The sequence below is a fragment of the Castor canadensis genome, chromosome 12, assembly GCF_047511655.1.
Source record: "Castor canadensis chromosome 12, mCasCan1.hap1v2, whole genome shotgun sequence".
Classification (NCBI taxonomy): domain Eukaryota; kingdom Metazoa; phylum Chordata; class Mammalia; order Rodentia; family Castoridae; genus Castor; species Castor canadensis.
In genome coordinates this window covers 128,828,424-128,851,595 of record NC_133397.1, presented here as the reverse complement: position 1 = coordinate 128,851,595, position 23,172 = coordinate 128,828,424, and the positions used below count along the sequence as shown (strand labels likewise).

The window sequence follows — 23,172 nt, the reverse complement described above, 5'->3', positions numbered from 1 at the left end:
GCCAACAGGCAGGAATTTGCTAGAAGGTCAGATCCTAATAAAGTCAGAATCTCATCTCCCCAACAACCCTGGCCCACAAGGTCAACTCACAGACCCAGAGCACTGTGTCAGTGGTTAACTGAGCGGTCGTGTCTATTTACTGGTCCAGGGGCCTGTGCCACTGTGGGTGAAGGCTCAGGGTGGCACCTGCCGCATATGCACCGGTGGTCTGCGGCAGGAGGTGCTCAAGTGCCCCGCTCAGCTCAGTGTGCTGAGGGTGATTTTTATTTGATGCTCCAAAGCACGTAAGTGACGTCACTCAACAGCTCAGAACCCCTCTGATCTTGGCCTTTATTTAGTTAGCACACTGTAATAAACCACTCCCCAGGCTCCCAAGTCCACCTTGGACAGGAAACAAGCTAAGAAGCAACAGGCAAGTGGCAATCAGGAGAAAAGCAAAAAGAACGCTGACATCAGTGACAGTTGGAAAACAGCCAAGAGAAAAGCCCGAACCTGCTGGCCACATCTGGAACCCAGAGCCTGGGTCCCTGCACAGGTCCATTAGGCCTGGGGCCTGGGGAATTTTCAGGCTGAAACGTAGCTCATGACAAGTGGCAGTAAGAGGAGTGTCAGGGGAATGGAGGCCCCGGGCTTGAGGAGAGAGGAGGTGGAGTCTCGAAGTCTCATCAGGAAAAACAGGCTGTTCAGAAGCTGAGTCTGTCATTTCCCAGAGCCTCACACCACGGATGTGCCTGAACAAAGTCCACAGGCCTCTTCCTCCCTCCGTCTTCGATTCGCCATTCTGGTGTTGAGGACGGGAGGCATTTGCAGCCTTGAGGCCAAAGCAGGACGACACTGAGTCCCCCAACAGCCTGACAGCCATGGCTCCCCCAAGATTATGTGAAAGGGCAGCCTTGCTAATTACACTTCAGTAAATTGAAAATTGCATTCCTCAGTAGAGCTAGTTATGTTGCAGGTGCCCAATGGCCAGATGTGTCTGGTGACTACTGTGATCCCTGTCCTCCCAGAAAGCTGAACCGGTCAGTGCTGTGAACATCGTGGAAAGTCACACACAGTCACAACTACCAGACATTGGTTACAGAAACAGAAAACTCCAGATGGTCTATTGTTTTCATGTGTCAAAAAGGCCAGCTTTTGTGGTCATATGGAAGTCCAGTCTTGAACTGCTTAAAGACACACCTTGCTGTGTGTCCCTCAGTTCTGAACTGAGTGTGTGTTTTAGCGGATGCCCAGGCCCCTGGCTTTTGGTGAGAAGAGGGCAGAGACCATTCCTAAGCCTGAGAGCTGAGTGCTGGTACCCTTGTCCTCTGACCCCATTTGTCCATGTTCCCCAAAGGAAGCATTGCTCTGACTCTGTTCTTCCCAACCCCCACCTAATTTCTCAAGCACACTTAGACTCCAAAGTGACAAAGGGGCCCAGCTCATGAGTTGGCCAGAGGCAACCTAAGCAGGAAGATCTCTACCGCCCTGGCTCGGGCCCCAGGCAGGCCGGATGTGACACCGATGCATGAGCCCCAGATAGGGCGTTCTCACATCCACCACGGCACTTGTGTCCCTGACTTGTGCCGCACAGTCTCTTTGTGCAAGTCCAGGAACGCGTCACTCAGGCCTCTGAGCAGAGCGCCCAGGGCACGTGTCCTGGAGTGACGTGACTCTGTGCAGCTGGCGGCTGCTCTCTCCTCTTGGAACCTGCGACCCCAAGGCCTGACAGGGTTGAAAGGGTGGGAAACACAGACGCACTGCCGCTCACCTTTCGATTATGTCCAGGCGTAGCTGGTGGCCATGTGGCAAGGTCACGAGCTCCAGCCCCGAGCTCACACCCATGTTCCTCTTCATCTCTTCAGAAACGTCAAGAATCCTAGCAACCTGTCAGGAGCCAAGGTGAAATTCACTCACCAGGGAGCATGAACTGAGGATGTGGAAAGAAACGTCCTCAAGTGGGCCACTGCAGATGGACTTGATGTTGAGTTCTATATGAACGTCAGTGCTGACGATATTCTTACATGGTTTTTGGGGCATCTTAACACACACGCTACAATATAAAGCTTAGGACACAGAGAAGAAAAGGCTGGGGGTGACCCCTACACGGGCCTGCAGAATCTGCAGGTCTGATGCGTGTTCTCGTCCAACCAGAGAACACTGGCCGCTCGAGCTTTGGTCTGACCCAGGCTGGATCCTGCTGCGATATTTTGCTGCCGACAGGACGGCTGTGTGCCATCCTGCGCAGTGGAGAAGCAGAACGGCACCCAGGCTCCCCTCGGCAGTGGCTCTGTCACTCATGTTCTCACTGAACAGTCCGGGCCTGCTGTTATCACCCTAATTACGCCTCTCCTGGGCGCAGTCAATGCACTGTACGTCTGGAAACTTAAACACACGTGAAGTGATTTGAAACCTAAGTTCTTCAACACACCATGTCTCCGCCTGAGAGATCTCCCTTGAAGAAAATCTTTGAACGAACCAACTCTCTCTCCCCACATCTGTTTATTGATCAGACATTAGCTGACCAGGCACAGTTATTACACGTTACATTGAAACGTTACAACTGAGGCTGTGTATCTCTAAAATGGGCTGTGACACCTCATGGCACACTGATGCCAGCACACTAAGCAAGGCTAACCAGGCCTGGACGGGGGCACGCACAGTGCAATTCCTCTCCTCCATCCTCTTCCCCTCCTCCACAATCATCCCAGGCACACGAGCGGTGCAGATGAATTTCCAGGGAGCTCAGCCGGAGTTATGAACCTGACCTTGGCTTCTGAGGTTGTGCAGAAGAAGCCTTGGAGCCAGCTGTGCAGTGGAAGACCCTGGAGCAGGATGCAGCGTTCACACTGTGCCTCGCCTCTGCTCTCTGGATCTCAGCTTCCCCTGGCCTAGCAAGCAGCTAAGTTCTCCTTGCCTGAGGACTCTGCAAAGGGTTCATCTGACCTTAAACCCCTAAAAGCTACTTGAAGATCTAAGTTGTGATTCACTGGCCATGTGGCAGGGGGAGATTCTGGTCAGATCTTGGGAAAGAGACTTTGCTCGTGGCAAGACAGCCCAGACATAGGTCCTGAACACTTCCTCACTTGTTTCAAAGCTGTCCTGTCACAGGCTCCACAGAATGCACCTCTCTGGGGTGCAGTCTAATTCACACGTATTGTGTAGGGAGTAGGGAGGCTAAAGAATGACTCACTGACTCAGTTGTGTTCTGGACTGGCTAGCAGGCATCTTGTGATCTGTGTTTGGAGAATAAGAAGTCTCCAGTCATCTGCAGTGTAAATATGCCATTGCCAGTCCCTTTCTTGAGGACACACCTGCTTGCCCCAGATTTCAGGACTTGGCCCATTCTTTCTCATCCCACTGCCTCAAGGCTGCTGCAGTGACCCAGGGTCAGACGTGGGAAGGACCAAGGGACCTTCTAAATGCGAGGGGATTGCAGAGCCCTCTAGCTGGCTCTGCTGCCCCCAGCACAGCAGGCAAGGATCCACACACCGCACTCATGGTAAAGTGCACCGATGGCAGGAACCCGGTGAGAGGACAGCCCAGTAGGGACTTACTGGGGAAAGACCCACCAGGCTGTCCCTCTCTCCCCATGGCTTTTGAATCAGGAGTCTCCTTGAATGCACCTTCCTGACACCTGTGGGGTGCTTTCTGCTTTCACCCAGCCAACCATCTCAGAGGACCGTGACCACCAGCTCCATCCCCCTTTCAAGGCCCGGCCGGCCCAGCTGTGCTGTGCAAGTTCCCGTATCACACAGTAGGCACTCAATCAAGTCTGCATGCATAGTACTAATGTATGCTTAGCACTCACCCTGGCAGGCAAAGTGTCCACAGCTTTACATGGACTATGTATTGCATTTAGCCACCAGTGACCACCTGGGCAGCTGGATCTGGCCTTACAGATGGGGACAGAAAGAACCGCCTGTGATGGGATTTAGACTCCATCCCCAGAGGCCAACCTCTTGTAGCCACTGGCCTCACTTCTAGGAGCAAAGACTAGGTTGCAGAAAGGCTATGGGTGTGTGTGGGTGAGCTGGGGGCAGTGTCCACTTGCAGGATGGGTGAAAGGGACCCATGGTTCCTAACCAGACACTTCAGAGGGGTGGGGCTGGGCACTGTTGGGCAGGCAGTCTCCAGGGCTTTCAGGACCACCTGGTGGCCTTAATGGGCATAAGTACCCAGGCTGTGAGCATGTGTGGGAATGGGCACGTGGGCTCCAGATGCTGCCCAGAGGCTGCTCTTGGCTCCGGGGTGGCCCCATCTGGCTGCTGCTGTATTTGGGGGTAGGAAACAATTTTCCTCTTAGAGATACACGTTGTGCCTGGTGCTTCCAGGAAGAGAAGAAGGAAATGGTGGTAGAGGGAGGGAAGCAGGAGACTCTGCCCTTGGGGCTGGAGTAGGGAGAGTCCAGCCTGGCTCCTCCTCGCTGCCTTGGGATGCCAGCCCCTCTTCCAGGGCCATCAGGTGGCAGTTGTGGGAGGGAGGCCCCACCAGAAGGCAAAGTGCACTAGAGCAAGAAGGAGCGTAGATGGCACGATGTTCAGGTGAGAGCAGACCTGGGCTCTCATTCTAGACCTTAGCAGACAGTGGGCACATCTCTCCTGCCTCCTAGCTAACATGGAGCCTTGCTCAAGGCCACCGGAAGGACTTGGTCCCCCTGAGGATGGAGCTGTTCTATAAAGCCAGGAACATGATTCCACAAGGGTCCTTTAAGGCTGCTTCAGCCTAGCTAGAATCTTACCTCTGGCCTATCTACACGCTCTGTGCTCAGATCCAGTGTGACTGACTTGCTGGGACAGAAATCCTCAGCCCTGTTACCTTTAGACAGGTTTTGCTCGCTTTAGAATGAGGTGAATTTAACACGGTAAATTACCTGACTGCCTTGAGCACCGCCCAAGGACAAAGACCTTGCTTTTCTAGAACACCCAGGTTTCTGGCTCTCAGGTTGACTTAGCAGCACCCTCTTCCCCCAAGCATGGACCATCTCCCAGCCTGGGCAGTGAGGGTCACCCCAGTGAGTCCCAGTTTCAAGAGGGGCTTCTTACCCCAGGATAGCCAGCAACTATCTACTAACTCTTAAGACTTCTGTCGACAGCATTCCCCGGGGTGGTACTCAGAGACTGGATTTCCTGTCACTATCCTGACTCAGGAAGAAAATCCAGTTCTCAAATAAGCTCGACCTTTGAAGCTAATTGACTTCCCTGCGCTGTGATTGGAGGAGGCTTCAGATGTTTTCACTGAGTCCTTATCTGTCACACACATGCCCGGGGACCAGTTGACCACTTTATACTGAGGAGGTGGGCTGAGCCCAGCCCAGTCTGAGATACCTGTCATCAAGAAGTATCTCTTGGAAAGATGAAGTCACCTTGGGACCATCTAATGAACAAAAGTCACCCACACCTGAGAGAAAAGCTTCCTTTCAAAAGTGATGATGATGTAAACATGAATTCAATCACATGGAAGGACAGTCCTGACGCCTTGTTCAGTGAGAGACTCGGGATGTGGAACAGCACCGCAGAGCAGTGCTGTGTGCAGTCAGTCAGATATATCTACTTGCGGAGCAAAGGCAGTGTAACCTTTCTGCATAAATACACCCAGTGTTGTTAGTGATTACCAGAAAGCTAGATTCGGGTACATTTTATCCTGTCATTGAATCTGTATTTTACAATTTTTCTAAGTTTGCAATTTTTTTTTTTAAAGTCAAGGTAACTTAAAACATGTTATTTACCCTAAGGGGCCATTTTTAGTAACAACATAAATACATAGCATGTAATGTTACATACCATGAAATAAAATCAGCGAGGCTCTACCACTCCAGAAAAGACATTCTTATCGACAGTCTATTCTCCGTCAACTCTGGGTTGCAGTTCTGATAGGGTTGAGGCCAGGGGAGAGCCTTGAACTAAGGGTTCTTCTGCCAGCAGGGTGGTTTCAGGGGGTCCAGCCCTGCTGTTACCCTGTGCAAGATGACGTTTGCAACCTTTGCCCAGCAACCTTTGCCTGGCCGTGGCTCCCACCCTGTACATAAATCCCCACACCCTGTGCTATCTTCAAGCTTATCCCATGAGCAAAGCACCTAACTGGCAAGGCAGAACGAGGCCAGACAGACATACAGACAAACCCTCCTAACAAACCTTCAAAGAGCAGAACCGCTGCTGGGGACTTACCTTGCAGTCTGCGCTCAGCATGTGCAGGGCAATGACCTTGGGGTCGTGGCTGTTGAACAGCTCTTTGACACGTTTCAGCATTGCCGTCTCCAGGGGTTTGTTCTCCGGGGGAAGCAGCTTCGACTCAAAGTCATTGGGCCTGAACGAGGACTCGGTCTCCATGAGGGGCACCACAAACTCTGACTTGTCCTTCTGTTCTTCATCCACCTGTGCCTCCAGAGGTTCCCAAGGTCTGACCTCATCATCCCTGTCAAGGATCAAGTAGCTGGTGCCAGAGTTCCTGGGACATGCCCCGTTCTGTTTGGCAGTCAGCAGCTCAGGGTGGCTGCCCCGGGCACGTGAGGGCAGCTTTGCCACCCTCTCATAGCCTGTGGCAAAGGCTGGGTTCAGTTCACAGTAGTTCACCTCCGAGTTGAGCCAGGCTGAAGGAGAGGGGGGAGCCTTGAGAAAGGCCACCTTGCAGGGCTTTGGGGGTGGCTTGGGGCACAGCTGGCTGTCTGATCCCCGCAGCGCCTCCCCAGCCCGGGTGTAAGAGGAGACCCTCCGAACCAGGGCTGGACTCAGGGTGGGCTCGCTGCCAGTCCTGAACACTGGTGAATTGGGGCAGGGGCTTGTGTCCATGCCTGGAGACTGGGGGGGCAGCTTACAGCCTGTGAAGAAGAGGGAAAGTGAGAGAAAGCTCAGCTGTGCAGAACGGAAAACGAACAAAACCAGAGTGACAGCTCCCCGGTCCTCTCTGTGTGCCCTTGGTCTTCATCCCCGAAGAAAACGGTGCGACTGTCACGCCAATCCTAGAGCAGTACAGATCATTGCAAGGGCCGGGGCGACCTACCCCACACTTCTGGGGGCAATCTGAAATCCCAGGGGCTGGTCTGCAGCATGGTTTTATGGTCACAGAGTTGGAACAATCAGACCAGGAGTGTGTGAGTAATGCAATTTTGCCCTAAGAAGCATAAGAAGCCTAAGAAGTCTTTAGCCACAGAGCATAAAGGGCCCTGAGTCACCCTCAAAGTCAGGGCAGATCCCAGCCAGTGTTAACAGGAGTACTCCAGACACGGGGAAGGGAGAAAAAGACATGGAGATAACTCCATAGGTGACAGAAGGGGTTTACAAAGGGGCACCAGAAATATCACATTGTCCCAAGGATGTATACAAAGAACGAAAAATAATCCCACGTCCTACTGATGTAATTGCTTCCTGGGTTCCTACACCCCATGCTTTACAGCTCTTCTGGTCGTGAAGGGGAATGGGGAAGGCTGCCCTGCCAGGAGCCCCAGGACCAGCCCACACGCCCTCTGCCCAGGAAGGGAACTTGGGGACCTGGCTCTTTGTCAGAAAGAGCATCCATTATCAAATGAGATTTGAATCAATGGATTCAAAACTGGTAAGTCTCTTACATGACGGCTCTGTGCCTCAGATTCCTCAGCTGTGAAGTGGGACAATCATGGCCCCCTGAAGGTGCATTAAGAGGCCTAAGTATAAAGCTCATTGCTTCACAGCCAGAGTTCCGCCAGCACTTTCCCTGTAGCCTTAGGACATTTTGAAACTCGGTCATTTGATGAAGCAGGGCAGCTGCCTGAAGGTAACTGGGGCCACCCGCCCCCGTCCTCCCCAAAGCTCCCCAACCTACCAATTGGCAGGTGACTCTCCGACTGGTGGGCTTTGAGGGCTAAGGCTCTCCTGTCCTGCGTGTGATCCAGACAGGCGGGCTGGCTGCCACTTTTCTCTTTATTCCTGAAGCCAAAGACAAACGGGCAGAAACGTGTCATTAAGTCGTAAAACCTGCAACGTCATGGAAACTTAAAAAAAAGGAAAGAAAGAAAATTGCTCAGAACGAGATGGCATGCATACTCTAACAGTGGAGGACTGTCCACGCATGGGGGATTAAGACGCGACTGTGCTCTGTCCTATGTCCCGATGCCTCCTCCCAGCCCTTCCATCCTGTTGAGCGGAGCCGGGTAGAAATTCTGCGATGCTCTGGGGAAAATCTGATGAACTGGAAAGTGTACTTTTAACCGAGCCTGAAATTACTTTCAGACCCTGGAGGACTGTTTCAACTAGCCTGTGTTTTCTATAATGCTTCAGTGTCGGCTGGAAGGAGGCTGGGCCCCTCCTGTCCCAGTGCACAGCTCAGCACCCTGGTGTGGCACAGACCACAGGGGAGCCGCAGACATCCCCCTCCAGCTGAGTTAGAAAAGAGACCAGCGCGGTCACCAAGAAGCAATGGGGAGGCCCAGTGCCCAGCCGCAGAGGGGAAAGGGAGAGGGTGACTTCTGACACATATGCTGTCATGGCTTCTGTCCTTTCCTGACCCCAACTGGGAACCTGTCTAACGAGCAAGAGCGGCAGACTCTCTGTTGCCCGAGGAACACCAGCCAAGATGGGATGAACCTTAGTGATCCTCCCAGAAGCACAAAGCACTCCCACGTTACAGAAGTTGTGAAGGTCTCTCCTCCTTTTCGAGCAGCAAAGAAACAAATCAATAAAACCCGAGTCTCTGCAGCAGAGAAAGTCCAGGCACCCTCAAAAGGCAAGACACCTTCCGAGGAGGGACGTGTAAGCAGTGACCACCGAGGTCAAATGGTCAGACTCAGGTGCCCAGAGCAGGGGGCAGGCAGAATGCAATCTGGCCAAGAAGGCACACCTTGGCCTGGACTGGCAGTGGCCGGCCAGGTGGCATGCCTGACCGCAGGGCAGGTGGCACCAGGCTAGAGCTGACTGGGAGCCACTGAAAGGCAGCGGGGCAATCTTTCCTGCTTAGCCTTCCACACCCCACCTCTGCTGTAGACATTCCTGGCCCGCTGCCCATGGAATGGACACTCTGCACCCACAGGGCAATCAGAACAGTGGGTGTTAGGCTTGTCTCATCCACACAGACTTCTACTGAGTCTTTCATTGCTTATCTTTAAAAAAAAAATTTTTTTTTTTTTAAAGACTGAAGGTGTGGCTCAAGTAGGAAAGTGCTTGATTAGCAAGTGCAAAGCCCTGAGTTCGAACTCCAGGCCTGCCCCCTCCCCCACCAAAAAAGGCTTTTAACCAGGTGTGGTTCCCAGCACTTGGGAAGCTAAGGCAGCAGGATTGAGAGTTCAAAGTCAAACAATAACAAATATTTTTTAACCAGGATCACTTGTCCGTGACAATCGTCTCCTGTCCCAACAGTGGAGCCCCCTGCTCCCCAAAGGGTCAGAAAGAGGCTTTAAGGGATCTCATGTCCAACTCTACTAAGAAAGGGAAGGTTTCTTAATATCTGCTTTGTTTTAGCAGTACTAGGGCTTAACTCAGGGTCTTCACCTTGAGTTTCTCCACCAACCCTTTTTTTGTGAAGGGTTTTTTCGAGATAGGGTCTCGTGAACTATTTGCCTGGGCTGGCTTCGAACCGCAATCCTCCTGGTCTCTGCCTCCTGAGTAGCTAGGATTACAGATGTGACCCACTGGCACCTGACTCTATATATCTGTTCTTGACTGCCCTGAGAGCACCCTCCACTCCCCTGCAAATAATAGTATCACCAGAATGACTGACGCTCACCCACCACTTACTGTGTGTCTGCACTGAGCTAACACTTTGCAAATCTTAAACCATTTGACTCACAAGCTCCATCTTTCTGGATGAAGAAAGGGAGGCCCAGGGAGGTTGAGGGCTTTGCCTGGGTTTGCACAGCTGGCCAGCATGGAGCCAGCACTGGAACCGCGGGAGCTGCTGACTAACAGGCCAGTGCCTCTGGGTAGAGCACAGCTATAATTTGTATTACTCACAGAATCCAGTATGTTGCAAAAAAAAAAAATTTTTTTTTTTGCAGTATAGAAATTATAGTTTATGGCATTTCCTCCTGGTCCAGAGAGAAAATTAAGTGGGATAGATATGGCTTATGCACAGATGCTCAGAAGCCTCCAGACTCCCCACAACTGGACCCTTGAAATCCCACCTGTTCTCTCTGAGTCAACCTCGCTTTCCATTTAGGCCAACCCCTCCTGGATACCAGCACTCGGGGCCCCCTCAGCTTGCATTTCCTCCAAAGCCCCCCTCACAAGGTCATTCCTATGGTCTCCAAGGTCCCCTCCCCAGTTTCCCCACTGTGGAGAACCTGGGAAGTCTCCGAGACTCCCTAACCGGCTTTCTTGGTCTTCTCTCCTCACCTCTGGACCCACTGCCACTCAGCTCTGTCCTAGGACACATGCTTGTGCAGGCCCCCTCCAAGTCCCAAGTCTGGTGGTCAGGCCTCCATGCCTGGCTGGGCTTCCTCACCTCGCCCACTCCTACCTCACACGGACCCCCTGCTCTAGTCCAGCCCGTCCACTCTCTCCCCATTCCTCTTGTCCTCATGTCTACACTACATGCTGTGTCCTTCACCTGGAACACCTCCCCTTTGCAAGATCACCCCACCTTCGCCCAGCCTTCCAACCACCCAACTCCTGCTTCCTCCGCCAGCCTCCCGGTTCAGCTCCCGCTCCATGTGAGCTGATCACACATGGCCTCATGACAGCTGTCCCCCTAAAGGCGGGCATACTTAGTCACACCTTTTCCTGGGTCTCCCCATCCTTGGTGCTGACCTACCTGAGGAGGCTTCCCCGGGGCAAGCTCTGCTCCCGGGCCTGGACGCCGGCCATGGTGAGGCTCAGCCTCCTGGCCACGTCCGGCCTTCCCTCGGTGAGGCTGCCGTCCGGGGCATGGCCCGGGGGGGTGCCATAGCGCTCCTCCAGGCACCGCAGGGGCACCGTCCTGTTGACAGGCTGGAAGATGATGGCCCCGCTCTGCTGGGAGATGGGCCGCCGGTTGCCCACGTAGCAGCGGACCAGGCCGGGGATGGAGTCGAAGCTCTCGGTCTCGAACTGGTACTGCACGCGGCTGTAGGCCTCACTGAGCCGCAGAACCGTCCGGTTGATCTTGAAGTGCTGAGCGAGGTTCTTCCACTGGCAGGTCAGGACAAAGTTTCCGGGGCTGGACAGGGAATCACGAACCAGGAAGTCACCGTCTCGCTGCACGAGGTTTTCAGACACCTGTGGCCAAGATGGTGAGGAAGCAAAGGAAAGGCAGACTTAGGATCAGCAGAATGGAGGCAGTGCTGCCATCCCTTCCTCTTCAGTCAGCTCTCTACTTGTCAAAGTCAAGAACCTCTGCTGCTAGGGGCAGTGGCACCCACCTGTGAGTCCCAGCGCTAGGGAAGCTAAGGCCAGCCTGAGCTACACAAGACCCTGTCTCAAAAGGACCATCTGCTGACTGTCCATGTGCCAAGCACCGGTACAGGTGCTGGGGTCACAGCAGTGATGAAGCAGATGCCCCCAGGCCCTTCCTTCCGTTTTGGGGGGAGGTTTGGTATGTCAGATTTGTGAAGTTAAGGGAAAAGAATCAGGAAGGGAGATAGAAATGCTCGAGAGGGCTGTCCTTCAAAAAGGGTGACTGGGGAAGTCCTCAGAAGATGACATTGACATAGACTTGAAGGCTGCAGAGCAACAGAAAACGTGTGCCTGGCTGGTCTGCTTTTCTCTCCCGCTCAGTGGAGGGAGAAGGAGGTGTTTGGTCTCCAGAAGTGCTTCTCTGAGATCTCTCCTAAGACACCCCTGTGGAGGGTGGAGGACTCAGGGCTTTGGCTCCAGAGGCATGGTGCTGGAAGGCTGGGACAAAGCCAGGTTGGGGTCCCTCATCTCACAAAGTCACTGTGACGCCTATGCATTTGCATGTGTGACCTAGCAGAACAGTAGCCCAGCATCTGGAACTTGGTGGAGGCTCACAGGTGGCTGACGATGGTCATAGCAAAGGGAGAATTTACACTGTGCCACAGCCTGGTTGCTCTGTGGCCTTGAACGCGTGCGTCACCTTTAGTCCCAGCTGCATGGCAAGTTACATCATCTCTTGGGGACTCAGTGACATCAACTATGATGTGCTGCCAAAGATTTGCACTTGTGGGAAACGGTAAACAAATTCTGTGATCACAGTCAGAGAAGGATGGTGGTGACGGTGGTCAGCCTAAGAAACTCTGAAGCTTTTCTGGGATTCTCCCCACCTTCCATCAGTGGTATGCTTCTGCGAGCCTAGAATACTGTGTTACCATGGTTTCCATAAGATTCCATCTTTGCCTTAAAGATGTTTTCATATAGAAGTTCCATTTCTGGGAACGGAGCCTGTGGAGATAACTGCAAGTATGAACACGGTAGTTATCTTAAAGGGTGTTGGTCAGAGTGCTAGGAGACTCTCAGTCCAGTGGATCTGGTGCATGTCCACTGGACACGTGTGACGTGGACTGGCAGGGAAGAGCGTTTTATAGCAGGCCAGTGTTCCCAGGATGTGCTATGAAGTGAAGGAAGGAGGCCCCAAAACTATATGCAGCAGGACCTTCTTCATTAAGAAGGTCTGGGGGAGAAATAGCAAAATGTTCGTGGCAGTTACCCCCAGGACAGACAGCTATATGTGAGAGTTTAATGTGTTTTTTTTTTTTTACAGTACTGGGATTTGAACTCAGGGCCTACACCTTGAGCCACTCCACCTTTTTTTGGTGTTTTTTTGGTGTTTTTTTGGTGTTGGGTGTTTTTGAGATAGGATCTCATGAACTATTTGCCTGGGCTGGCTTCAAACCTCCTGATCTCTGCCTCCTGAATAGCTGGGATCATAGGTATGAGCCACCAGTGCCTGCTAAACTTTTTTGTTATAATTTTCAGTTGGCATTTTTATTAAAAATGTAGGCAGGCACTCTACCACTTGAGCTGCTCCACCAGCCCAGGTTGTAATGTTTTTGTGGGGCTCAACCCCACAAAACCCAGGGCCTCAAGCAGTCTTCCATTTGAGCCACGCCCACTGCCCTGTTACAAACACTGTATACAATGGATTTTAAACTTAGAAAAAAAAACAAGGTTGGAAAAAGAATCATATCTTTGATAGTGTTGTAAAATCTCTACACTAAAAACAATTTCATGAGATGGTGTTCTCCCTCCACCCACAGTTCACCCATTGCCTGTCCTGCTGTCCTTGGCTAGTGGCTGGCCAGATCAAGTTTCCAGTAAAAAAGCAAGGGAACTTCTACACCTCAGTCGTGCAAACTTGGTCTACTTTTCAATTTTTGTAGTATTCCATGAAAACATTATCCATGGCAGTCACCCAGTGACAATCACACAAAGTCTATTTGAGACCACGAGGCTGCACTGTGGCCTCTCATTAAGGCCTTCTCCACCTCTGGGTCACAGGATCCAGTAGAGAAGGGATGGAAAGAGTGACTACTTGGCTGGTCCCACTAGGGCAGAGGTGGCTTTGTCAGTCTGTGCCACCCACCCTGTCACCTGAAGGTAACTCACTGTTTTAAAAAGGAAGCAGGTCCGAGTTGTAGGTGGTGGAGCCAAGAGCTCGGTCATCTGAACGCCAGCCGGCCGCCTACGACCCAGTGGCTGCCGCTTCCTCTGACATGTGTGTCAGTCCCGGGAGCACCGGGTCCTTGGAGTGTCTCCCAGGGTCTCCCTGGAGACAGGTCTGAGTTAAGTTTGTCTGAGCAGGGCCATGCTCCCATGAGACTTTGGAGCCCTGTGCAGCCGTCAGTCTGGCATGGTTTGAGGCCAGCACGTGTGCCCAGGGGACCAGGTGTCTGGTACCTGTCAGGCATGTGACCGTGTGTGCCCAGGGGACCGGGTGGAGGTACCTGTCGGGGGATTCGGCCATGGTACCAGGCATGGCTGCGCAGGTCCTCACTGCTGAGCAGCAGCTCCTCCTCCAGCTCCTTCTTCAGCCTCTCGGGGGTCCTGTCCATGACGTGCCTCTCCTTGGAGAACTGCAACACAGAGTCCACAGTGACCTCCCCTGCCCGGCCCGGGCCAGGCCAGGCCATGTCGGCCGAAGATGACCACCCTCTCGCTGGACCTCTGCTGTTCTAAACAAGTCAGCGTGTGCCCAAAGCCGTGTTCAGGGAAGTGACCGTGCAATGAGGACAACTAACGGTGGCCTTTCTCTTCTCTGGCCGCCAGTGGGTGAGGAAATCTCCCCTGCACACAGGACTCACGCAGCAGTGAGATGGGCAGGAGGGACCAGAGAGATGCTGGGAACAGTGGGACACAGTGAGACTGGCCTGCTCCCTTTCTCCCGTCCTTCAGAATCGCCCAACATAGACCGGGAAGGATGGCAATTCCCAACCAGCCTTCAACCCTGGGCCAGTGAGGCCCAAAGCCCAGACCTTGGGGCTAGAAGCAAGTCATGAGTTCCCCACTACAGGAAAATCCAAGTTCAGGAGCTGAGCCTGTCTTTAGAGCACTGAGAGCTATTTATGCCTCTTGAATGTAATAACAGAAGTCTGAGTTTATATTTCATCTAACTTTTTTTTCTTTTTTGAGATGGGGAGGGTCTTGCTGGCTAACCCAGGCTGGCCTTGAACTCACTATGTAGCCCAGGCTGGCCTGGAGCCCAAGATTCTTCTGTTTCAGCCTCGTGGGTGCTGGAATTATAGGTGTGAGCCACCACTCTTGGCTGGTATAATTTTTTAAATTTAAATTTTCTAAAGCACTATTTCATTTTTTATAATAGCTGGGGAAGCAGAAACTTAAAATGGTTCGAGGGCACCGCAAGCAGCAGGGGGTTCTGGGTAGGTGACACAGGGTCCTGGTTTAATTTAGAATCACGCCCACTTCCAGCATATGTGGGCTGGGCTTGACACCCAGTAAAACCCGGCTTGAGAAGCACTCACTATTGTCAAGTGGAAGGAAAAAGCCGTGTCTGGCTTCCCCAGCACCCTCACATACTGTGCTGTATCTCAGCAAGGAAAGAGCCCCAAATCCTTCCCTGCCTAACACCCCAACCAGACTGGGTTTGTGTCCTCTAGTCTTTCAGAGCAAGTGGCCTTTGGTGGACACTGGCTAAAGACTGACGCAGGTGATTTCAGGGAGGGGCTATGGTTCGCTGCTCCCCCCTCCACCTTGCCTCCTGTTAAGGCAGCACCTGCACTCTGGAGTGTTTGATGAATGGAATTCTTATCAAAGAGATGCCAGGCTGACTGTCCTCAGTCCCCTGAGGCTTCACTCGGCCATGTCTGACACTGTGCTCTGTCATTAGTTATGACAGATACACCTGAAGAGTAGAATGCAGGTTGGCAACTGATTGCCATTTATTGTCTGTCTTGCCTCCCACAGGCTGTGAATTTCAGGAGAACAGAAACCCATCCATCTACCTTTCCCCCAGTCCTCAACGGGATCTGACCATATCAGTGTGAGCAAACACCCTTCTTCTCAGTTCCGAGGTTCTCCCTTTCTCTTGTATTACTGGGAGCCCTGCGTGAGCTGGGCATGCTGACATTCAGCTACAAAACAACAGAGCTCCATCTCTTTTACAAGAAGATGTGGCTAGGTGACTGAGATTTGGCCATGGAAGGTCAACTGTAAGAGCTGGTGGGACTTCTGGGGTGGGAGGTGATGTCTGGAGCCTCGATAACATCCTGGACCACAAGGAAGAAGCTGCTGCTTAGGAATGGCCTGCCAGTGGCCTGACCAAGCTGGGTCCCTGGTAACCGAGGGGCAACACAGTGGCTGTGGACACAGGCCTCAGGTCTTCTATGTGATCTTCTACCCTGGTGGGCCCTGTGACACTGGGTGTTCCCATCAAGGTGGCTGTTCTAAATCCCACACCAAACCGGAGCCCCTCTTTAACCACCCTGACAGATAGGCCGTCTGCATGTCTTACAATCCCTTTGTGCTATACCCTAGGTCTGCTTCTCCCCATTCTGAGCTCAGAAAACCTAGAGATGTAAAAATGCAAGCAGGTCTTACGCCACCTTTTGCTGGGATCTCACTCGCTCACATCCGAAGAGCAAATGCCCTGTTTGTGTTTGCATTCTCTGCTCTCCCTCCCCAGCCCTCTCCCAGCACTGGTTATGAATTTTTTAAAAAGCATTTTTTATGCCACAGTCTTTCTTCCAGGCCTTGATACCATTCCATTTCACACGCATTACCAAAAATGTAAATTCAGCTAGCTCTCTTGCTACCTCTGTCCTAACTCCTTAGAGGAAAACCCACAAGGACTGTTCTTTGACCGCTGCACTCTGGAGAGAGATTGCTTAGGGGCTGTAGGAGACAGAGCCGCACCTAGAGAGGAGAGAAGGGGATTACTGAGGTCACCCTTCCCAATAATTTGGGATGGAAGACAGACTTCAAAAAGCATGCCCTTAAACTCTTGCATAATCTGCGAAAAGTGAGGAGGTTGATCCAGACTTGCATTTTAAGAGGAGAGGAAGACAGGGAGAGGGAGGGAGAGAAGGAGCTCCAGGAGGCTGGTCCCCACTGAGCAAATGATTACAAAAGGCTTTCCCTCCAGGCCAGGGACAGCTGTTCAAATACAGTGTGGGCAGACATTCTCAGTAGGTGATGTGGACAGCATCTCCCACAGAACTGAAGAAGGAATATCACAGTCACCACACAGGGCCACTTTGTGATTAACAGCAGTCACTGGGAGCGAGTGGCTGTCTTCTAGCACTGCCACTTATTGTTTAATCGCGTATATTAATGCAGCTCTTATTATTTTCCTCAGCTGCCTGTATTTTATGAGGCCTTGATTTTGTCCACATGGTTTTGCCATATTTACAAGTCCTTCCATGAGCTGTAAACCTGCGCTTGGTGAGGGGTGAACACAGGTTTTGGTAGACTATGTGTGGTGGAACATGCACTCAGGAGGCTGAGGCAGAAAGATTGTGAATTTGAGGCCAGTCTGGATGACTGCCCCCCATTTTTTTTTCAAAATGTATCTATTTATTACACTTTGTGACTGATAGTTCTGCTCCTTGGGAACCAGAACTAAGATTTCTGGGACTAGTCATACGTGACATCTGGCAGAATTCTGTTGACTTCCTTCAAAGCACCAAATTCTGGGTGACAGGGTTCCCTTTCACTTTGATGCCATGTGGGAGGAATTCAGTTTTTTCCTTTAAATGGAACTATTTCAGTCATGGTGTAGGCTAGCTTTATAGGTCTGAACTACAAAACAAATTCTAGCAATTTGAGGTAACTTAACAGCAGCCCTGTCCTCAGCAAAGACACAGCCCTCTGTGTGGCTATGAGTGTCCTCTCACTGATCTACCTTCCTACTGATTCTGGTCAAGGGATCCTCCTGCCTTCTGTAGACTACATTTCAGATAAAAGTTCACTTGTGCACTATTCACAAGCATCATTATCTGTGTAGCCCAGAGTCAAGTGAGAAGACACGGATGAGGTGTCGGGTGTCAGCACTCCATCAGTGCCCATGTTTGGGAAACACAGAGGGACACAGGTCATATCACTCACATATGTCCCGGGTCCTGAGCCCTTACTCTCAGCTCAAACGTCCCAATTCTGTCACACTTGTTTCTGAATTCCATGTGCCTCAAAGACCGGCTGGACCCAAGCCATCCTCAACTCCTCCACCAGCTTGGGACACTAGGACGGGTAATCCAGATGGGGCTCTCATTCAACTAGATGCAAGCACAGTGCTTGCATCCTTTGGGCTGGATGCTCTTCAACTGCCTGGCAGAGACTTATGAGCCAGCTGGGTACAGTGGCTCATGCCTGTAATCTCAGTTCTGAGGGAACCTGAGATGGAGAGAATCGAGGTCTGAGGCCAGCCCAGCCAAACAGTTAGTGAGACCCCATCTCAACCAATGACTGGGCTTGGTGATGTCCCAAGCATGTTGGGAAACAAAATAGGATCTTGGTCCAGGTTAGTATGGGCATAAAGGAGACCCTATTTCAAAAATAACCACAGCGAAAAGGGTTAGGGGCATGGCTCAAATGGTAGAGCACCTCACTACCAAGCATGAAGCCCTGGGTTCAGACCCTAGTAGTGCCAAAGCAAACAAACAAACAAACAAACAAAAAAAGAAAGAAAAGAAAAACCCCTCACAAACGCTGTGGAGGTTACAGGCCACACTACAGTAATACAATCTTTTTCCAAGCTCAAGTTCTTTATTTGCCCAAGGATTTGAACTTCATTCCTCAAGGGAAGCTGCTTCCTCCTTTTCCCATGTTCTTATCTGGAGGGGAAGGAGATGGGGCCTGGAGGAGTGGGTGAGGCAAGGTGGTCTGAGTCCACCCCACATGGCAGCTGTGGGCCAAATCCCCAGAAGAAGGGAGGACCAAGACCATCCTGCCCACGGGTCATGCAGGAACCAAATCCCTTTGAGATCACAGCAGTACAGAAGGAGGCAGGACCCGTGTCTTGCCTGCATTTGACCCAGCAGGCACTTGGAAGCAGTTTTGTGGGGGTGGCGGGTAAGAAGAGGTTCCTTGTTCATTAAACTCCGGTTACTAACTCTGTGCCATGGTTACTTACTCACACAACTCCACTAAGGAAACTGCATCTTAGTCCCAGATGTTAGCTCTGGGGCCTGAGGTGAGGGGTAAGGGCAACTGTAGGGGTGGAGGATGCCCACACTGCACAACCAAATCGAAAGTTAAGCTGGGCACTGGTGTTTCACACCTGTAATCCCAGCTACTTGGGAGGCTGAGATCAGGAGGATTGAGGTTTGAGGCCAGCTAGGCAAATAGTTCATGAGGCCCCATCTCCAAAATAACCAGAGCAAAATGGACTGGAGGTGTGGCTCAAGTGGTAGAGGGCCTGCTTTGCAGGGGGGAAGCCCTGAGTTCAAAACCCAGTCTCACCAAAAAAAACCAAAACAAAACTGAGGGTTAGTTAGAAATTTCAAACTTCATAAATTACTTTAAGCTGGTGTTTTTTTATGGAAATCCAAGTCTGACTACTGTTTCAATGTTAGAGGATAGTGTTTAAGAGCATGGGTCAGCTGGTCACTCCAACCCAGGGGCCACTGGGCAGCTATGTGACCATGAGTGAGTGACACTAACTCTCTGTACACCCTCAAACTCCCATCTACAGAATGGGGATAAAAATGTTAACGAGAGTGGCGTCTGGACAGCACTTGGAACAAACCCTGCTAGCTGTCATCACAGACAAACAGGATCTGGGTCTGTGATATACGCAGACCTCACAGTCGAGGTCTGATGCAGGAGGCGCAGGAGGCGCAGGAGGCACAGGAGGCTGGGGTTTGCGGGGAAGAGGAATGATCCAGGAAAGTGACTTGGATCGAGTGCCCAGCAACCCAGGACCCCTTCGGGATGTGGAGGGAGCTCTGAGCCCCCACAGCCCCACACCTGGCAAGCCCAGGCCTGATAGCTGGAATGGCTGGAGCCCGGAGATGCTGGGGGACGTTCTGAGGCACAGAGCCAGCTCAAGGACATGCTGGGAGCCTCAATTACCTTGGAAGTCACTTTCAGCAGCTCTCCAAGGAGGAGAAGGCCTTCCGGCCTGGGAGGATGGTGCGGGTCCCCTGCGAGAGCTCTGGAGACTGCATTTCAAATCAAGCACAATAATGAGCCTAGACGTGCAGGGGCTGGTGTCCCTAAGGCAGGGGACGAGGAAGTGCCAGGCATCTGTCAGAAGCCCTCAGAGGAGGGCTGACGCTCATTTGTGTGCAGAGACAGTTAAACAGAATCAGAAAAAGAGGACTGTGCGTTGTAATTAATATCTGTTTAACACTATCCTGAACTGTCGAGAAAGCGTCTCACAGGGCTTTAAATTGTACAGGTGACCTGGAAAGACCCTGGCCTCCACCCAGGAACTGGGTGGAAAGGGAGCTGGTGGAGGTGCCACCTCAGGTCCACCATCACAACCATCTCCGTCCTGGGCACTGGGAACTGGGCACTGGGCACGACCCCTCCCCACCTCCTGGGGCACAGTCTGGCAGGGAGACTGCACGTGAAGAAACATATCCCATGGCTCTGGGGACAGCAGCCTGCCTTGCCATCTCTCTCCTGCTCCGCCCAGCCCTGCAGCTTGCACAGTCACTCCTCTGTTTGTCCTCTGGTTTGCTCCAGCATCAAAATGAGCAAAGTCACTGTGTCCCAGAAGTGCCCTGGGAACAGCTTCATGGGGGAGAGGGAAGGGCTGAAGAATCAGGGTTGGATCTTGAGGATAAACTCGAGGAGACTGGTAGGAATGGAACTTGGGGCGTTGGAGCTATGGCAAGCTAAGGGTAGCTGGGCATGGTGGCCTGGAGGTTCTGGTTGGGGACCATAGGACTGAAGCATGTGAAGGCAGGACAATGGCCGTGTTTCATGAACATGCGTGTGTGGATGTGTGTTATCTCTGACACGCCTCCCAGGAGATCTCCATCTTCAATCCACACATGTGGTTCAGACCCCACCTTCCAGGCCATCGCTGGTTGTCCTGGAGAGAGGACCCCTCACCCAAGCTGGAGGAAGACCCTGTCTCATGACTCTGATGGAACTGTCACAAGGCTTGAAGTCTAGAAGCTGTTTTGCCTTCATGTCTGCTGCCTGAGAGCCCAAAGTGGACTGAGAGGATGCAATGGGTGACAAAAAGAAGGGAGCAGAAGGACAGGTTTCCAGGGCGCCTGCACATCCCTAAGCCCAGCCAGTTACATCAGCCGGTAAATGCTGTGACCTAAATCAGTGTGAGGCAGGCCCCTGTTGCCCATTACCAAAACAGTTTCCATCTAGGAAGGCAGGGATCAGAGCAGGGAAGCCTGGCACCAGGGACCAAGGGATAGAACTTCATTCAGTCACTGAAAATCTCTGCCAGGGAAGGCACAGGGACACAGCGATGCTTTTAGAGACCTCAACCTGGCTGCAGCATGCAGGAGGGAGGTTCGGCCAGTGCAGTCTTTTGAAACACGCTGAGGATGCCCAGGTCTCCATCTACAGTCCTTAGGGCTGGTGCCCAGCCAGGACATTCCCAGAGTCCCCTTCAGAATTCAGAGGTCAATATGAATAACCTGGACGCCTTCCCTCTGCAAAGCCTGCGGGTCCCTGGCCACTGGCATCTCTCTGCCACTCACTCTCCTCTCCACTGGGTCTGTTGCTGCTCTGAAAATTCTGCACCGCAGAAGCTTCTTAATTATCCTTCTACCTCCTGTCTCCAGCCCCTACGACCTGCCACCAGACTCTGTCATCCTCAGGTGTGCTCTCAGTTGAGGCTGGAATGAAATCCAGGATTAGTCCCCTCATCCCCCCGCCCCCCAAACTGAAAGGCTTCTACTACATGGCTTCTCTTTCCCCAGGGCTCAGTGCGGTCCTGGGCCATGGAGGAAAAGGACACAGACCCCAATCCTGCCCCTCCCCACAGGTCCTGCAGCTTTGAGCACATCCCCTGCAGTCCAGTGACCCTGCTACACCCTGGGCTCCAGTCTGAATTTGTTACGAGGCCCAGATCCCATAGGGCTGTGGACTCGAGGCATCCAGGGATGACTGACAGCAGCTTCAGTGACGAGAGAGACAGTCAGGCTAACTGGGTAGGGTCCATGAGTCTATAAAGATTGGGATGGCAACGTTTTCAGGACCTTATTTGGGTATCAGAGCTGCCAGGGCCTGGAGCTACGTTCCCAAGGGTTCAGAGTTGCCTAAATCCCAAGCCTTGTTCATAAGGTGAGCAAATTAACTTGCTATCATGTCCTGATGCAGAGCCCCCATCACAGGGACCTTCCATGGCTCCCTGAGCACACTGTGCTCTACGTCCCTCCTCTGTGCCTCTGTGGTGCGGTCCAGCACACAGTGACACACCTGTACAGTTGCCAACTGTGCAGCCTGCTGGAGCCCAGGTGGTGGACTGGGAGCAGCCAGGGGGAGCAGAGCAAGGCAGGAAGGGACCCTGAAACCCAAGCTAAGAGTCTGATTTTATGTGAGGGGATGGGGAGTCCACTCAGGACTACGAGCAGCAGAAGGACGAGCTCTGCAAGGCACAAATTCTTGGGGGTAGAGGCACGCCTTAATTGCCTTTGGCTCCCAGAGCCTAGCTGGGTGCCTGGGACACAGAAAGCTCTCTGTAATGCATAATGGCTGGCGCCACGTTCACCTGCTTGGCCTCCCCTTGGCGGCTTCCTCTCCCTGCGTACAGAGAAGAGGGGAGAGAGCTTGGGTCAAAAACAAACGACCAAAGTCACCTTTCTCGTCTTCTCTGAGCTTGTTTCTGGATGTACCCAGGGGTGGCAATTTCCATGTCACAAGATTACACAGCCCATGCACACAGAGCATCTAGCTCTGTACCTGGCACACAGGAACACTTGCTTGAAACCAGGTGACTCTTACAGCAGATATGAAAAGTTAGTTTTCACCAGAGAATTTTTTAAAAATGATGTACAAAATCCATCAGAACAGGGTGTGGTGGTGCATGCCTTTAATCCTAGCACTCAGGAGGCTGAGGCAGGAGGATTGCAAGTTCAAGGGCAGCCTGGGCTACATAGTGAGACCCTGCCTCACAAAAACAAAATATAAAAAACACACAAGTGACAACAACAACGAAAATAGCCAATGACAAAAAAGCCTATCAGGAAGTTTTAGAGATAGCTGACCTTTGAGAAATTAGTTCTGATGGAGTGGAAAAGATAGCAGTTAGAATAGCAAATCTCCACTTAGGCACACGCTTGTCTGTTCCGTGTATTTCAGTTCAAAGTCAATAGTTCTTGGGATTTTTAACAGCAGTAAATGGTCTGTCCACACAGGATGAAACTGACCATCTGTAAGAGGGCAATGTGCACTTGATGGTTAACTTTCACTCAGCGGTCGTAATATAAGAATATGCAGTGAGTTCACAGATGCAAGGGTGACAGCCACGTGTCACACTGCTGAGAGCTTCTTCTACCTGATAAACGCTTTACTGAATTTCTAAAATCGAGATAACCTTCTAGTCATTCATTCATTCACTTTGTGATTAAAGCTGGAAATTAATTTCTTGGAAATGAAGAGAAGGTTAAAGTGGGCTGCGTGGGAACAGGAGAGGAGGGGCAGCCCGGATGGGGAGGCTGCAGAAGGCAGGAGAGCAGGCGCTGTCCAGGCTGCTCGGACTCCCAAACAAAGCTTCCTTTCTCCAGCCTTGGAGCTGTTTATAAGATCGAGGGAGACATCAACCACAGTGCAGGCCTCTTATCAAGTCGTACTAGACAACTCCACAGGTCAGATTCTTTTAGAACTCTCATCCAGAAATTATGATTGCAAACAAAATTGTCAGTGAGGCTGGAGTTCTGGCTCATCACATGAAGCTGGTCAAACTGTAAGGATAACCCGTGTC

General features: G+C 51.9%; 1 protein-coding gene across 4 annotated transcripts in view; it reads right to left on the bottom strand.

Moving 5' to 3' along the window:
* Bcar3 (BCAR3 adaptor protein, NSP family member) overlaps positions 1 to 23,172 on the bottom strand; it is a 119,952-nt gene that overhangs the window by 8,133 nt on the left and 88,647 nt on the right. For all 4 annotated transcript variants that reach the window (XM_074050957.1, XM_020171837.2, XM_074050958.1 and 1 more), the window contains 5 exons: positions 13,766 to 13,894; positions 10,699 to 11,141; positions 7,777 to 7,880; positions 6,147 to 6,796; positions 1,751 to 1,866 (listed from right to left, as the gene is read on the bottom strand). In XM_074050957.1, coding sequence (XP_073907058.1) covers positions 1,751 to 1,866; positions 6,147 to 6,796; positions 7,777 to 7,880; positions 10,699 to 11,141; positions 13,766 to 13,894 — 1,442 coding nt within the window. The remainder of the gene's footprint in view (positions 1 to 1,750; positions 1,867 to 6,146; positions 6,797 to 7,776; positions 7,881 to 10,698; positions 11,142 to 13,765; positions 13,895 to 23,172) is intronic.